At 45.0% G+C, this 16,765-nt stretch overlaps 1 protein-coding gene across 1 annotated transcript; it reads right to left on the bottom strand.

Annotated features, from left to right (window-relative positions):
* Positions 1-1,861: 1,861 nt before the first annotated feature.
* Positions 1,862-11,593, bottom strand: TIGIT (T cell immunoreceptor with Ig and ITIM domains). The gene is made up of 4 exons (XM_065419940.1): positions 11,530-11,593; positions 7,602-7,925; positions 4,230-4,339; positions 1,862-2,095 (listed from the first exon to the last, which is right to left on the bottom strand). Exons 1-4 carry the CDS (start codon positions 11,591-11,593, stop codon positions 1,862-1,864), a joined length of 732 nt encoding a protein of 243 aa, XP_065276012.1.
* Positions 11,594-16,765: the final 5,172 nt, after the last annotated feature.

The following is a 16,765-nucleotide window of genomic DNA, read 5'->3' on the forward strand; positions in this document are numbered from 1 at the left end:
ATCACAAAATATGGCAAAAAGGAGACTTCTTACAAATAGAAGCTTTTTGGTCAAATAATATTTTAAAAATCCCATTACAACAGCAGACTGTACGTAACCTGCCCTGCATCCCTCCCTTGCTATTCCAGTCCTTGGCTCCTCACACACAGCTCTGCCAATGCCCTTCCATCCTGATCTGCAGTCCCCCTGCTAGTCCTGTCCTGGGACCCCTTACAGGTCAGCTAGTGCAGCTCAGTCTTAACCTGCAATATCTTTACTACTCTACACCCCCTGTACAATTCAGCTTCTCTCTTTCAGTTCTGAGCTGCAATATCTTGGTTCCGTGATTTGCATAAACCTCCTCTTAAGATAAGGCAAAGGTCACCAAACTCTCTCATTGGTGACCTAAGTCAAGCTTGAATCCAAGACTCCATTGGTAAAAAGGCAGCAATGGCTGCTGGCAGTTATAGGGTTTCAAGCCAGAGCACAAGACTTGCCAGGCTGGAGATGCCACTGGAAGGCCAAGCAAGAGTTGAGAAGGCAGGTGCCCTGCGTACCCTAACCCATCCCTCCTCCCCAAACTCAATTACTAGTTTTGATTTTTCTTTCACATCCTTGGCCAAATCCTGGTCCCACTGAAACTAACAACAAAACTCCCAGTGACTCAACGGGACCACAGTTTCACCTCTGGAGCACACTTTTCAAATGGGGAGGCTTAATTTAGGGCACCCAGTTCTGCACTTGGATTGAGTCCAAATGTATAAACAAGGTATCCTAATTTAGGTGTCCTCTTGTGAAAGTTAGGAAACACACCCCCATCCCCACCCTCCTTCCTCGAGGCTGTTGGTTTTGCCCTAAAAGATTAGAAGTTCAAGACATAAGCCTGAAAATGAGATCCTCCCCCAATGGGATGCTTAAGAATCGTCCCCACAGTCCTGGCAAAGCAACATCATTGCTAAAAGATGAGGGTCATAGAAACACATTGGATAATCATTTCCATAGCAGGGGTTGAAAGAGCCGTTTAACGGGAATCTAGAATTTTTTTCTCATGCTACAGCCAGGAGGCACTCTTCTCAAAACAAGGTAAACTCACCAAAACTGCACCCCAAGGCCATATTAACAATCCAAGGATGTATTCCAGTGGTTCTCAGCCTGAGGATTGCAACCCCAAGGCATGTTGTTAACCAGCAGGGTCCTGTGGGATCAAAAGGCTGCTTCCCATTATCCAGCAGGTCCCATATGCAAAGTGAGTGGCAACTGGCTGCCCCACATCCATTTTCATGCTTAAATTCTGTGAATGGTGCTGCACTGACAGCTCTGGAGACTAAAGTCCTCTATCCATCCATCAGATCAGGTACAGTCCAGGCAGCAGCAGGTGGGTTGGCACCATTCCCACACATAGCCCCCCAGTTAGTGTTCCTCAGCCCTGCTCTTGAGAGACCATCTCCAGAGATGAGAGGAGAAGGCAATGTCCATGGCTCAGTCATTACCTTGCTTCTCTACTGAACCAGTTTTCTTCCCCAAGTTGTGATGTGATCACTGGTACCCCTAGGAAACTGGCCTGAGACCTCCACGCAGCCCTTCAGTTAGTAACAACATCTTGTCGCTACCAGCCTGGATGGGATTTTGAACAAAACCCTAGAAGGTAAAGGCCCTTCCCAATCTCTTGATTCATCCAGTGCAAACACCCTGAGCCTGTCTACATCAATGCTGTGTACTTCTCCCTTCCACCACCACCACCACACATACCCTTTCTCTTGACCAGCCAATCTCCAGACCGTTTTATGGGACTTGATAGGAGGAAGCAGAAAAGTTTTAACAAAAGATCTGATGCAGGATCGCTATGCTTCCCCAAGGCCAAAACTCCCTCCTCCCCACCCAGCTACCCCATTTGTACCACAGTGCTACTGCTGCTGTGGCTTTTGTATCGCAGGACGTTGAAATAGTCGTGACCATCATCAGACTCCTCCTGAGCTCCCACGCTGCTGGCAGATGCCACGCTGGCCTCTGCTGAGCTGCCTGTGGTGGGGTTTGGTGAGCTGCAGTCCTCCCCGCTGCTGCTGGAGGGCGCCTTCTGCAGGACATGGGGTGGCACATGGATCTTCTGAGTTTGTTTCTACAAAACAAAGCCACAAGGTTTTTTTCCTCCAATCATTTTAAATCAGAGACAGCCCCAAGGGCCATTGTTCAGATCCATATTTTCCCAGAGTCTGGGCAGGATTGCTGTCTACAGGTTGAGATCAGGCTCATCCTTACGTTTAAACAGCTCCTCAGGTTCCCACCATCCTTCCACCTATTTCCTAAGAGGGGAGAGAGAGAGAGGAGGGTGGGTTATGGAGGGGTTGAGAAGGTTGGGTATGAAGGGGGCCTGAGATGTGCCCTTACACTGGTGGCCCCCTGAGAAGCAACCTCACCCTTGACTGGTGTGGAGTAGGGTCCTCCATGAATCCAGCCCTCAGCCAGTATGGAATAAAACCCCTCCCATCATCCACCAGCCCCCTTGTCCAGTGAAGCAGGTACGGGCCTGTCATAACTATAAAGGGAAGGGTAACAGCCCTCCTGTGTACAATACTATAAAATCCCTCCTGGCCAGAGACACCAAAATCCTTTTACCTGTAAAGGGTTAAGAAGCTCAGGTAACCTGGCTGACACCTGACCTAAAGGACCAATAAGGGGACAAGATACTTTCAAATCTTGGTGGGGGGGAAGACTTTTGTTTGTGCTCTTTGTTTTGGTGGGAGTTCACTCTTGGGACTAAGAGGGACCAGACATCAATCCATGCTCTCCAAATCTTTCTGAACAAGTCTCTCATATTTCAAACTTGTAAGTACAGCCAGGCAAGGCGTGTTAGTTTTATCTTTGTTTTCTCAACTTGTAAATGTACCTTTTGCTAGGGTGTTTACCTCTGTTTGCTGTAACTTTGAACCTAAGGCTAGAGGGGGGTCCTCTGGGCTCTTTAAGTTTGATTACCCTGTAAAGTTATTTTCCATCCTGATTTTACAGAGATGATGTTGACCTTTTTCTTTAATTAAAAGCCTTTTTTAATAACCTGATTGATTTTTCCTTGTTTTTAGATCCAAGGGGATTGGGTCTGGATCCACCAGGAGTTGGTGGGAGAAAGGAGGGGGGATGGTTAATTTCTCCTTGTTTTAAGATCCAAGGGGTTGGATCTGTGTTCACCAGGGAGTTGGTGGAAGAGTCTCTCAAGGCTACCCAGGGAAGGGAGTTAGCCCATTGGGAGTGGTGGCAGCGGACCAGATCTAAGCTGGTAGTTAAGCTTAGAAGTTTTCATGCAGGCCCCCACATCTGTACCCTAAAGTTCAGAGTGGGGAAGGAGCCTTGACAGGGCCCATGAGATGTGCCCACATATTTGACAGCTGACAGATTGGGGCCCCCATCTGACATGCCCTCACACCTAGCTGGGGACCCCAATCTTAGCCAGTGGGATGGGCATGGGGCCTGAAATGTACCCTCACATTCAGACCATTCCTGCAGTAGTTGAGAGGTCTCCACATAGTAGCTAGTGAAATGAAAGAGGGGTGATTACTAAGACACACTGTCACACTTCAGGGGAGCCTGAAATATGCTCTCAGCAAGCAGTCTGAAAGAAAGGGGGCCCAAATATACACCCTGTTCTCTGCTGACTCTGAAAAGGTCTCTCACACTCATCTAAGGGGGGATGCTGAGATGCATTCAGCCCAGATGGGGAAACATGAACTGTGCCTTCACCCTCAGCTAGGGGAATGAGGAGGGACCCCAGATATTCCATCATAGTCAGTCACAGGATGGGTGATATGAGAAATTCCCTCACACTCAGCCCAGGTGTATTAGCGTGGTCAGCAGAGCCCTTACACTCACTGGGGAGGGAATTAGGGGCCATAGCAAAGCCCTCAGTCTGAGCTGGGTGCTGAGTTACTAGGGCACAGGGGCTGAGATGATTTCTTGGCCATGCGGTGGAGATTTTTCAGCAGATGCTCAAAATTCAGCCAAATCAAGTGAGTTCCTGAGGCTGTGGGCAGCAGAGCCAGTTTAAGGTCAATACACTAGGAAGCACAATGAGCAACTCTAAGTGAATGCTGGAGTTGGGGACAGCAGAAATCTGTCCACTTAGACGCCATGTTTCCCATCAAAGTTACACTGCATCTTTGTGTTTAATCCAGTCAATGTAATTAAAGATTCAATAGCTAAGAAAAGTAATGGGATGAGTGGAAGGGGAGCTGGTGACCTTATTGGGACTAACTTCCGGTTACCTTTCTCCTGAGGATCCAGACTATGAAACACACTAGGAGCAGAACTCCCAATATCAGGCTGATGATTATGTATGGAAGGTTCTTCCAAAGGGTCGTCTCCTCTGATGCTCCTGAAATTAAGTGAAGAGAAATGTGAGTTTGGCATTAAAATCACCCTTGGCCACATTCACCAAAGGCATGCAGAAGGGGGTACAAGGCTACAGCTGTGATCCTCAGGCCTGATGCTAATCTTACACTTATTTTACACTAGTGTAACACCATTGACTTCAGGAGAGTTACTCCTCAATGACGGTTGTTTTAATGAAATCAGAATCAGGCCCCACGTGTCCAGGCTTGACAAAGAAACCCTGATGGGAGGGCACTCTACCTCCTTCTTCCTCAGGACAGTCTGGATCTTCCTCCAACTGGTTTCATCTTAAACAATGCTGGGGGTAAAACCTGGTGACTATAAATGCCCCATGGAGACCACCTTGTTTAATTATTTCATGCATAATACAACTCAAAGATATGCTGTATCCAGCTCAGGACATTGAATCCTGCAGACTAAGTCAGTTTCCGTTTCTGTGTCTCCGTGAGAAGAGGCACTGCTGACAACTGTACCAAGTCTTTCTTACTCCAGCAGAGATCACGGGTACACATGTGCACCAACACTTCAATGGGGAGCCCCATCCTACATTGACTGTGCTCAGGACCTCCTAGGAGAAGCGCTCATACCACTGCACAATCAGCCTGTAGTGAACTGCCTGAAATAAACCTGGGCTCTAACGCCAACCTTGAGTAAAACACAAAAGCAACCTGTCCAACTGTCACCAAAACAATTCTTTTTTCAAATCTCACTTTGGTAGGTTGCCTGCCATAAGCTGATATTTTAATACCCCGAGGGTTCTTCCTATTGACAAGGTAACGAATAACTGTATCCCAAGATACAGAACCTGCAAGGCCAATGTCATTGTTGGTAGTTGTTGAACATTAGATTATTACCACCAAGTGACAATTGTTTTTGGAAAGCCCTGGAGAACTGGCTACCAAAGGACCGGGTGGGGAGAGCAGGATGGGAAAAGGAGGCAAACATGGTACCAATCTGCTAAAAAGAAAAGAAGAGTGATTCTGGCAGTTACCGCCCTGGAATTCTGACTTCTAGCTCTAAGGAATTGTAAGTGGTATTCCTTGGTCTCAACAAGTGGCCCACCCTCTGGCCCCTGTAGCCCTGGATTTGAGGGGTGTGTATACCCCAGAATGTGATCAAGCTACGTGCAACCATATTATGTGCATTTAGCCAACCTGAATTAATAAAATAGACCCACCACATAGTTAAGGGTTAATTTGGAGACAGGCTTTCAGAAGCAAGGTCAAAACTAGCTACAGTTTCTGCTAATCAGAATGGGAGAAGGGGACAGACAAGTAAACAACTGAGTCTGAAAACCTCGGTGGCTGGAAAACCTTGAATCTAGATGCCGTTGATATTAAAAGTTTATTGAAAATTAGAAAAGTGATGATACAGTAGGGGTCATTATGACCTATATGTTTTGTAGACGTTAGTTATAAAAGATTAGCAAATAGAGTGTACTTTGGAGCGGTCCTCTGAAGCCATCTTGAGAGACGTTTTTCCTAACACCTTTTCTCCCCAGCAGGTGAGCAACTGGCCACCGCGAACCTGCTGTTAATTACTCAATACCATTCCAGATATTAGGTAAACATCTGTATGTTCTAAACCTATTGCTTATGTCTGCGTGTGCTTACATCTAATAAACTGCAGTGTTAGACAAGAGCACCCTTACTTGCATTTAATCCTTGATCAGACAGAATAGCTCTGTTCGTATTGATTTATTCCTGACCCACCTAGAGTGAAATAGTTACGTTGCCCCTGCTGGGGGTTCTGAAAACCTCGGGTAACACCCCCACCAGCTGCTGTATGCTTTCTCCCCTCTCCCCAGCAGCACCAGGCCCTTACAGGGAGAATTGTACCCTTGTATTAAGGGCAGAATTTGGCTCCAATTAGCCTTCACACTCCCTGTATGGTAGGCAAGTATTTTTGTAATTCAAGTAAACAGATCTGGCATAGCACTGGGCTAGTGGAAGGAGAAATGGCAAGTGAAATTGACCACAAACAGAAAGTGACATTGACCAATCTAGCTTTATTGTCCAAGCTAAGTGAGAAGTGCAAAACGTAAACAAACAGTACACAATCCACAGAAGTGATGAAAAGTAAATTAGATCTTAAAACCTTTCAGCTTTAATAATATAATTTACTAGTAACAAAGGCAAAAGGTAAACGTTAAAAATAATAATTTTGGCCATGTCACCCATAAAATGAATCTATTCTAGGGAAAGAAAGAGGGTGTTCTGGATGATGCTAATTCTTCAATTGCAAAATAAACTTGTCAAAGGTGTCTAAAGGGGTAAATTTTCAAAAGTGCCTAAAACACCACTCTTAGGCTCCTAAATAGAAAAGGGTGACACTTTTCAGCTAGAACTTTTTTTCACCGAAAAATGTAGATTTGAGTCAACTGAAACATTTCAAGAAGTCATGTTCAAAAATGGTATCAATCAAAAAAATTCATTTTGAAATGTCAAGACAAAACGTTTCAATTTTTTATTCGAAGCTTTTTTGGTTTCAAAATTTACTTCAATTTTATTGTCTTAAAGGTTAACAAACCTCACAATCATTTTTAGTCAATCAAAAAGTTTCATTCTACCTGAAATGAATTAATTTTCGACTTTTTGGTCCATCAACTTTTTTTTTTTTTTTTCTTTCGGTTTTTCAGTACAGCCCTCAAACTGAAAAAATCAGTTATTCATGCAGCTCTTCTCCTACAGGCTTGTCTACATACACAAATTTAATCCAGAATAAGATAGGGTGTGAATTTAAAGCAGTTTCGCTATTCCTGATTAACTCCATGTGTGGATACTATTAGGGCTTGTCTACACTGGCACTTTACAGCGCTGCAACTTTCTCGCTCAGGGGTGTGAAAAAACACCCCCCAAGCGCTGCAAGTTTCAGTGCTGCAAAGTGCCAGTGTAGACATTGCTACAGCGCTAGGAGCCGCACTCCCAGCACTGGGAGCTACGCCCCTTGTGGAGGTGAGTTTTTAGAGCGCTGGGAGTGCTGTGCCGCGATGACACAAGCCACGTTAAAGCGCGTTAACGTTGCCAGTGTAGACAAGCCCTTATTCTGGAATAAGAGTATTTTATTACCAATTAGCTTAATCGGCTTCCAAAAAGTGCCTTATTCCCTCTGATTAATATGGAGTTAATCAGGAATTGCTATTCTGAAATAACTCCCATGTAGACAAACCCTGAGTCACTTAGGTGCTTTGGAAAATTTTACCCGCACTCCATAGATCTGAGTTATCTGTAATTTTGTTGGCTCACCTGTCAGTTCCAGGAACATTCTCCCTTCATATATCCCATAAGGGAAGGTGTGAAATTCACAGCAGTAATCCCCAGTGTCATTGACTCCTAATAAGTGGATTGTTATCCCATACTCTGCTGCCAGCGATACCTTCTCAGTGAATGCCGGCTGGACCATGGCTTTATCTTTGCTTAGGTAAACTGCAAGCATGACCTTGTTACACCTGTTCCAGTTCACCTGTGACACAATGGCATTGGTCAAAGAGAGAGAACACTGCAGGGTGATGTTGCTGTTTTCAACTGCAGAAACATTCCCAGCTGTTAGAATTTTCTCAGTTGTGTCCCCTGGAAGACAGCAAACCAAAGCGTAGTCATGAGAGTGATGCAGTGTAGGGCTTCCCCACAGCTTGTGAGAGAGAAGGTTCATTTGATTACCTAAATTCCTACTCCACTGCAGTCATTGAAATCAGATAAAACAAGCAATAACCAAACAGGAAAGAACTATATTTGAGAAGGAAGGGAATTCTTTGTGACGGGTTCGGTCACAGAGATCCCCTTGGGATTGTCACCTGACGTGCTGAAGTTACCTCTGAGCCCGTTTTCCCTGTCAGCTTGGGACTCCAGAACCCTGCCTTGTTGAGCCAGACACGCTAGCCTGCTGCAACACAGACCCAGGGTCTGGCCCACGTCCCCAAAGCTGCAGACTTTAACTAAAAACAGCTCAGCAGGTTACCTGTCTCCAGCACCCAGACACCCAACTTCCAATGGGATCCAAACCCCCAAATAAATCCATTTTACTCTGTATAAAGCTTATACAGGGTAAATTCGTAAATTGTTCACCCTCTGTATCACTGATAGAGAGATATGCACAGCTGTTTGCTACCCCCAGGTATTAATCACTTACTCTGGGTTTATTAATAAACAAAAGTGATTTTATTAAGTATAAAAAGTAGGATTTAAGTTCTTTAAAGTAATAACAGCCAGAACAAAGTAAGCCACAAAGCAAAATAAAGCAAAAACACGCACGTCTAAGCCTAATACATTAAGAAACTGATTACAGGCAATATCTCACCCTCAAAGATGTTCCAATAAGCTTCTTTCACAGACTAGACTCCTTCCTAGTCTGGGCCCAATCCTTTCCCCGGTACAGTCCTTGTTAGTTCCAGCAGACATCTCAGGTGGTAAGCAGGGGTTTTCTCATGACTGGCAGCCCCTTTTGTCCTGCTCCACCCCCTTTTATAGCTCTGGCACAAGGCAGGAATCTTTTGTCTGTGCTTATCCCCACCCCTACCTCATCAATGGAAAAGTACAAGGATTAAGATGGATTCCAGTATCATGTGACATGGTCATGTCACTGTAAGACCCCTAGTCTCCATTCTTCCTGGGTTGGCCCACATGTACACAAGAAGGTTTGCAAGTAAATAAACTATTTACAACCAATTGTCCTAGTCAATGGGAGCCATCAAGATTTTAAACCACCATTAATGGCCCACACTTTTCATAATTACAATAGGACCTCAGAGTTATACTTCATATTTCTAGCTTCAGATACAAGAATAATACAAGCATACAAATAGGAGGAATATGTTCAGTAGTTTATAACCTTTGTTATGATACCTTACAAGAGACCTTTTGCATAAAGCATATTCCAGTTACATCATATTTACACTCATAAGCATATTTCCATAAAACCTATGGAGTGCAATGTCACATTCTTCTCTTATTCTAAGGGAAGATGGTCCCAGAAGAGGAGGGCTCAGATCTGTTGGTGGAGAAATGTATGGAAGCCCAGGACTGAGTGATAATAGAAGACCAAATTGCTGAGGAAGGATTTTCTTCCAGTCAGGGAAGACGGAGATGCGCTTATATAGCAGTATGCAACTGCCATAAACAAGCATCCCCAAAATTTCAGATTAGCACTCAAATGTCCAGGTACTTATCTGAAACTCATTTAAATGATCAAACCTCCTTTGGCCTGGAATTTGGGAAAAGCCAGATTTGAAATATTTGGTTTCAGAAGGTTTGGAAATATCAACAACAGTTTTTTGGAGAATTGGGTTTTTGTTTATTTATTTGGTTGACTGTTTGGTTTTTTCGGGGGTGGAGGGAGATTGTGGGCAGTTTACTCTTATCTTTGAAGCACTATGTACAGAATCCTGCTGGTGAAATGATACTGACTTAGATGACCCATAGTTTGATCTGCTAGGGCAACTTCTATGGGATGAAAGTCTCTTGAGTGTACAGGTAAGTTTGATTAAAAAAAAAAAAAACCCAACAGTCGATTCATACCACTAGTTTATGTTCCCAGTACTAACTCTCCCCCCCACACACCCAAAATTCCTTCCTGTCCTCACAATTTCACTGGACTTAAAAACTGGAAACAGATGCAAAATCTAGTTGTGCAGTCACTCATTCATTTAGATTGGTGCAGGCATTGTGGCCAGAGCAAAATAACCAAGTGATGGCTCCTGGACTCTGTTCCTAGCTCTACTACTGACTCCCTGTGTGGCTTCAGGTAAATCACTTAACTGCCTCATGCCTCAGTTTCCCCATATGTAAACCAAGGACAGTAATACATCTCTGAGTTACTGCAAGGTTTAAATCATCAATGTGTAAAGTGCTTTGATACTAGAGATGTCCAAATAACTGAATATTCAGTTCAGGGGCAGGTCTGAAAAACAAAAATTCTCTTTGGGTCAACCCAAAACAAAAGTGTTCCAAAAATTCCAAAATAAAAACATTTTGACTTTTTATTTTGAAAGATATTTTGTTTTGGAAATGCCAAAATGAACCATTTCAACATTTCTGATTTTTTAAAAAACCAACACAATTGTCCAAAACTGATCTGAATTCATTAATTGTATTGGTCAGCCCAAATGTACATTTTTGCCCCCCCCCCCCAAAAAAAATAAAGTTTTGCGTAAAAATTTTCATCCAGCTCTAAGACCTTTGGGTGAAAGGTACTACTAATAAACAACAACAGAAAAGTTAAGTATGACCTGCATTCAGCTGTACTGAAATGCATATTGTTTGCTTGAGTTCAGTTTACCAAACAATCTAGATTGCTCTGTATCAATGACCTGTCCTCTTCATTAAATACCATTCCCCCAATCTCTGTCATCTGCAAACTTTACCAGTAATGATTTTATGTTTACTTCAGATCTTTGATAAAAATGTTAAATAGCAGAGGGCCAAGAACCTATACCTGCAGTACCCCACTAAACCAAAAAAAACCAACACACATCTTCTAGAATTACATTTTAAGATCTCTCCGTTACCCAGTTTCTAATCCATTTAGTGTATGCCATGTTGATTTTGTATCATTCTAGTTTTTTAATCAAAGTGTCATGCAGTATCAAGTCAAATGCCTTATAGCAGTCTTAAGTATATTTCATCAATACTATTAGCTTTATCAACCAAATTTGTAATCTCATCAGAAAAAGATATCAAGTTCGTTTGACAAGATCTATTTTCCATAAGCCCGTGTCGATTAGCATTAATTATATTACCAGATGGCTGGGACAGAGCGAACAAGGTAGCTGTACGGTTTTAATGTGATTCCGATAATCAGCAAGACTAAAAAGAAAGCTGCTGATGGAAAAAAGAAGAGGGACCCAAATCCAAGAAAATGGTAAGACTGCCAACAAAACTACAAATAACTCAGATCTATGGCGTGTGAGTTAAATTTTCCAAAGCACCTAAGTGAATCAGGGTTTATCTACATGGAAGTTATTTCAGAATAGCTATTCCTGATTAACTCTGTCTTCCTTACTCAATTTCAGATGCCACCAGCATCCAATGAAGCATAGAGAGGTCAAAACTCACTTGCCCAATGTCACCCAGCAAATGCACGGTAGAATTAGGAATAGAACCCAGGATCCCTGACTCACAAGTCTCTGCAGTAACTTATAAGAAATCATAATAAGCTAGCAAACTCCTAGAACTATACCTGAAACATGCAGGAGAGGAGCCATATGCCACAGCAGCTGTCCCAGAAGGAGAGGATAACCCATGCTACCAGAGAGTCATGAAAAAAGCAGCTGCTTGCTCTGGAGACTGGCAGGGCTGCAGAACTGCAGCTGTGAAAACACCGCAGCTCGAGTTGGGGGGAAAGAGAAAGAGCTTTGGGGCGGGTGGGGTGAGCCAACTCATTCTTGACGCAACACAAACCACAGAGCCGTGGAGAGCGTGTTTCAGAAAAGACAACACAGAGAACGCTTTACAGCAACAACAGGTAGTGGTTACTTGTAACTGCAGGTGACTCAAACACCACTTCACTCATTAACAAAGGTGCCCTTATTTAGGCTTCCTGACCTCAAACTCTGATAAGTGGCTTACGGGAATCCTGTGATAACTGATTTGGGCAGCAGCCCCTTCCTCATCCCCTTGTATTAATAATTACTTTTGAAAGATCACCATGAAGTTCCATGTCACCAGGAACTTAACCTACCAAGCAAAAAGTTTCCACCTTACAAGGAATCAGTGAGTTCCTTCAGACACTGAGTGCTAACACCGATCATGTGTATTGCTATTGCTTCGCTCCAGTTATTCCTATCACACAAAAGGCTGGTCTTAAACTGAAGCCAGCAAGTCACTGCCCTGCCCTTCAGGAAGATCTCCCATAGACTCAGGAAGATGTAGCCTCTTCCTCTTCCCTGCTGCAGCTGGGCTGAAGGGGGAGGCAACTCTCAATCCAATGTCCCCCTGAAAATAGCATAGTGGGAATGGAGGCTTGGTGTTTTGAGGTGGCCATCTGACATAAATATACAGAGATATACCTATCTCATAGAACTGGAAGGGACCCTGAAAGGTCATTGAGTCCAGCCCCCTGCCTTCACTAGCAGGACCAAGTACTGATTTTGCCCCAGATCCCTAGGTGGCTCCCTCAAGGATTGAACTCACAACCCTGGGTTTAGCAGGCCAATGCTCAAACCACTGAGCTACCCCTCCCCCCAATCATCTCTGCTTAAGGCCACACACTCTGTAAGGCTATCCTTGCTCCTACAAGCAATAGTATTGCTATCAGTACAGTTATGTACTGGTATTTGATTGGGGCTTTGCATAGAACAGTGGTTCTCAGTCAGGGATCCGGGGCCCCCTTAAGGGGGTTTCAGGGGGTCCGCCAAGCAGGGCCAGCATTAGACTCGCTGGGGCTCAGGGCAGAAAGCCGAAGCCCCACCACATGGGGTTGAAGCCCGAGGCCCTGAGCCCAGTCACCTTGGACTGAAGCTGAAGCCTGAGCAATGTAGCTTTGTGGGGACCCCTATGGCATGGAGCCCTAGGCAACTGCCCTGCTTGCTACCCCCTAATGCCGGCCCTGGCTTTTATATGCAGAAAAACAGTTGTTGTGGCACAGGTGGACCATGGAGTCTTTCTAGCGTGTTGGGGGGGCCTCCAAAAGAAAAAGGTTGAGAACCCCTGGCATAGAAAACAAAACAGCCAAGGAGTTTCAACTGTAGTCTGCTGCCTGCATGCCCATGTCATTCAGCTGTATTCTACTGTAGTGCAGAATGGCTGAATGACATGGCCATGCAGGCCGCTTGTCTAGATGTGCTTTTGCCATTCAAGCACCTCATGTCTTTGCCAGTTAATTATTACTGCTTCAGAGAGATAGAGAGTACAAGTGAGCTCCCACAGTGTCTCAGGTAGTTCTAGATCTTCCCCGTCTCCAGCACTTCTCAGGGTTAGAGGACAATGGCAGGACTGATTTGTTGTTCTGTCCTGAAAGTTTTCAGGCCACAGGCCTTAACTGAAGATTTTCCCACTCTTCTCTCATTTTGCCGCTTTCTGTATTCACAGACTGAAAAGAAAGGAAGGTGAGTCTCTTCACTGCTTGGGGAGGACCATTTCTCATCTCAGGCTTCATGCTCATAAAAGCATGCTTAACAGGCTGAATTCAGAGGTGAACTAAGAAATTAGAGGGAATTTAAACTGGTGTAATTTACATCTTCTTTAAGATGGTGTAACTGACACCTCCTTACACCTGACTCACCTCGACATGGAGATCACACCAGCTTCGATGCCCTGAGATTTAGGACCTGATTAAGGTTGCCACCCTCCTGGATTGGCTGGAAGTCCTCTGGAATCGGGCTCAATCTCCCGGGGGCTACTTAAGCCAATCCGGGAGATTTTAGGCTGCTAAAAGTCTGGCAGCACCGCCTGGCCAGAGCCTGCACCCCAAGCCCCTGACCCAGTCCTGAGCCCCTTCCTGCACCTGAGCCCCCTCACAGAGCCCACAACCCCTCCTGCAGCCCAACCCTCTGCCCCAGGCTCAGCCTGGAGCCTCGGCCCACACTCCGATCCCCTCAACCCCACCCCCCCAGCCCAGAGCCCGCACCCCAACCCCCTACCCCAGTCCGATGAAAGTGAGTGAGGGTGGGAGAGAGCGAACAACGGAGGGAGGGGGGATGGAGTGAGTGGGGGCAGGGTCTCCGAGAAGGGGCGGGGCCTCGGGTCAAGGGTGTTTGGGTTTGTGTGATTAGACAGTTGGCAACCCTAGACCTGATTCATCACTGTATTACCACAACCTTACACCGTAACAGCACAAAGGAAGCAGATAATCTCCCCTCCCCCGCTCCATTTCTGTACAGTTGCCAATAAAACCTCTTTTTATTTAAAATTACCTGAATGGGGCTATTAGTTGAGACATCTATTGGCTGGCATCTTTGAGAGAGAATCTTACCCTGACCCTGGAGGCAGCAGCAGCACCAAGAGTGGGTGATAAGTAGGCCACAAAAGGTCAGAGGCTCAGTGGAGGCTGTGGCCTCCCTCCCCCAATGCTGCCAGGTGGCTGGAGAGGCCCAGAATGGACGCACAGCAAAGCAAAGGACCTGGAATGTACCAAGCACTGATCACCCTCCCAAGGAAAAGGAGTTGGTCAGACATCACATTTTTGCTTACAGACCTCAAATAGAACTACGGCTGACAGGGAAAACCAGCTTCTCCCTTAGTTCAGCAGACAGGCAGCCCGGCTGTTCTTAGAGGCAGAGACTTCTGGTTAAATTTCTAGCCAAAAACAATTCTTTCCCAGTAAGGAAAAACCTTCATTTGATAACTACATCATTGGATACTTTCCTAAATTACTCAACACCTGCTCCATCCCCCTCCACACATTTGGAAAACTCAAAAAGAGATGAATTAACATATGAAACTTCTCTACACAAAGGTTCCCCTATGAACTGAGACTGTGTGAGAGAAATTTTAGCCCAAAAAGTAATTTGACGTGGGTGGGTGGGTGGGTGGGGAAGTTACATGCAATTGAAAATTGGAGGGTACAGTGGAAAAATCATTTCAAATTTAGTATCGTAACCACAACCCTCTACACTTATATTCTTGCAGCATGTGTGCTGGTCATTCTGTAGAAGCAGAATGTTCTTTGCACTTCAGAGGACAGCACAAGCATGGGCTGCTGACATCGGAAATGTTCCAACCACATTCTGATGAGCCCTTCTTTACATTTCGTCATTGTGCTGCTGCGCTTCGTGCACTTGCTTCTGCAGCCATCAAGTGTGGAGCAGTTTGGCTGGCTTACTTGGTTTTCAGGGGCTAGACTCAGTTTAGAAGACAGGAACAGCCATGTAGTCTCCTTACTAGCACCTGGATTTCCAGTAGCCATTAGAGCCACATGGAGAATCTAGCAAATGGGCCACCAACAAAATCTATGGGAGAGGTGGTTTCTCACAAAGTCTTCCATATTGATTCAGTGGGCCTGATCATTTGTATGCAGAGACTATGGGCCTCTCTCTCTTCTGTGCCCACTTTCTGTGAAATGCAGGGGGGAGAGGAGGGCCTCCAAGGAGCCAGTTACATCTTCCTGATTCTCAGGCCAGCTCCAGGCTAACCCCAGCCCAGGGCTGGTAACAGGTCCCAAGGGACTATCTGAGACTAGCTGGAATGCACCAGCACTGGCCTCACCTCCTCCTGCTCTTAGCCCCACACTGTGCCTAGGAGTGTAAGCGCCAACCATGCTTGCTCTCATGCAAGCTAAGGATTCCTCCACACTGGGGGGAATTATCAGCTGGGAAAATAGCGCCAATTTCCAGCCTCTTTTGCTGCCAGAGAAGAGTACAAGGACCAGATTGCAAGAGGAAATCTGGGCCTATATCCTAAAGCACCATATAAAACACAGCCCTGCCAATGCACCTCAGTCTTCACCAAGAGCACACACCCTGCCATTCCAATCTTGGGCTCCCTGCACAGCATGAGCAACAGCACTCCTCCTCTTCCAGTTCTCGGCCACTAACAAAACGTTGTCAATGCACCTCAGTGCTGACGAGCAGCGCTGCCGCTAGCTCAGAGCTAGCCAGCTCTTAGCACAGCTCAGACTCTGCATTTTAATCCTGACATTCCAAGACAGCACAAACTGGCCAGAGACCTCCAAAGATTAAGACAAACTTCCTTTTCCTATGTTACGGCACATAAATCTCCAAAAACACAGGGTTTGACAAACTGAACGAGAACATATCCCACTTCTGGAGTCTTGCCTGCTGCCAATAGTAAAACACTCACCCTTGAAGAGGTCTCTACTTGTGACCTCAACCAACACTGCTAAGGGCTTTAAGATTCAGTGGAACTGATTTAGGGCCTGAATTTTAACATCTTTTTTTAAGTCAAAAAAAATCTCTAGTTTTTGTGGGTGTGATTCTGGGGTGTGACTCCAAAGGAAAAGCAGCAAGCCATTGAGCAGTAATTTTATTCCTCGTTCTTCCACTGAACTGATCTGTGACATTAGGCCAGTCACATTTTGTCTTTCCTTCCCCTCCCATCCTTTGACTTGCTTATTTAGACTGTAAGCTCTTTGAGGCAGTGATTATTTTTCACTATGTGTTTGTACAGTGCCTAGCACAATGGGGACCTAATCCCGGTTGGGGCCTTGGGCACTATTGTAATATAAATCATGAACTACAACATGTGCTCCTCCACCCCCTATCATTGCAAGGACTTATTCTCTCTCTCTCTCTCTTTGGAATCTGTATAATTTCATCCCTACCCATACTTAAATTTTTCTTTCTGGTTGGTTATTTTTATATATGCCCTTTAAATAAGTGAACACCATGCATATATAAACAAAGTTGCTATTGAATGTGATCTCTAACTTGACTGGACTGCTTTTATTATTCTCAAGATGTTGTGTGGCCTTTACCCATATAACAACATTATAGTTTGGGTGTATGGTTTGTTTGTTT

This window comes from Emys orbicularis, chromosome 1 (assembly GCF_028017835.1).
Source record: "Emys orbicularis isolate rEmyOrb1 chromosome 1, rEmyOrb1.hap1, whole genome shotgun sequence".
In the NCBI taxonomy this organism is placed as follows: Eukaryota; Metazoa; Chordata; order Testudines; family Emydidae; genus Emys; species Emys orbicularis.

What these genes read in the sequence shown, in the direction of transcription:
- TIGIT (XM_065419940.1), bottom strand. Translation starts at nt 11,593, where the DNA reads ATGGGTTATCCTCTCCTTCTGGGACAGCTGCTGTGGCATATGGCTCCT. An exon ending in TCCTCTCCTGCATGTTTCAG is followed by an intron (nt 7,926 to 11,529) that starts GTATAGTTCTAG and finishes GCTGTCTTCCAG; the next exon opens with GGGACACAACTGAGAAAATT. An exon ending in AATGTTCCTGGAACTGACAG is followed by an intron (nt 4,340 to 7,601) that starts GTGAGCCAACAA and finishes ACTTAATTTCAG; the next exon opens with GAGCATCAGAGGAGACGACC.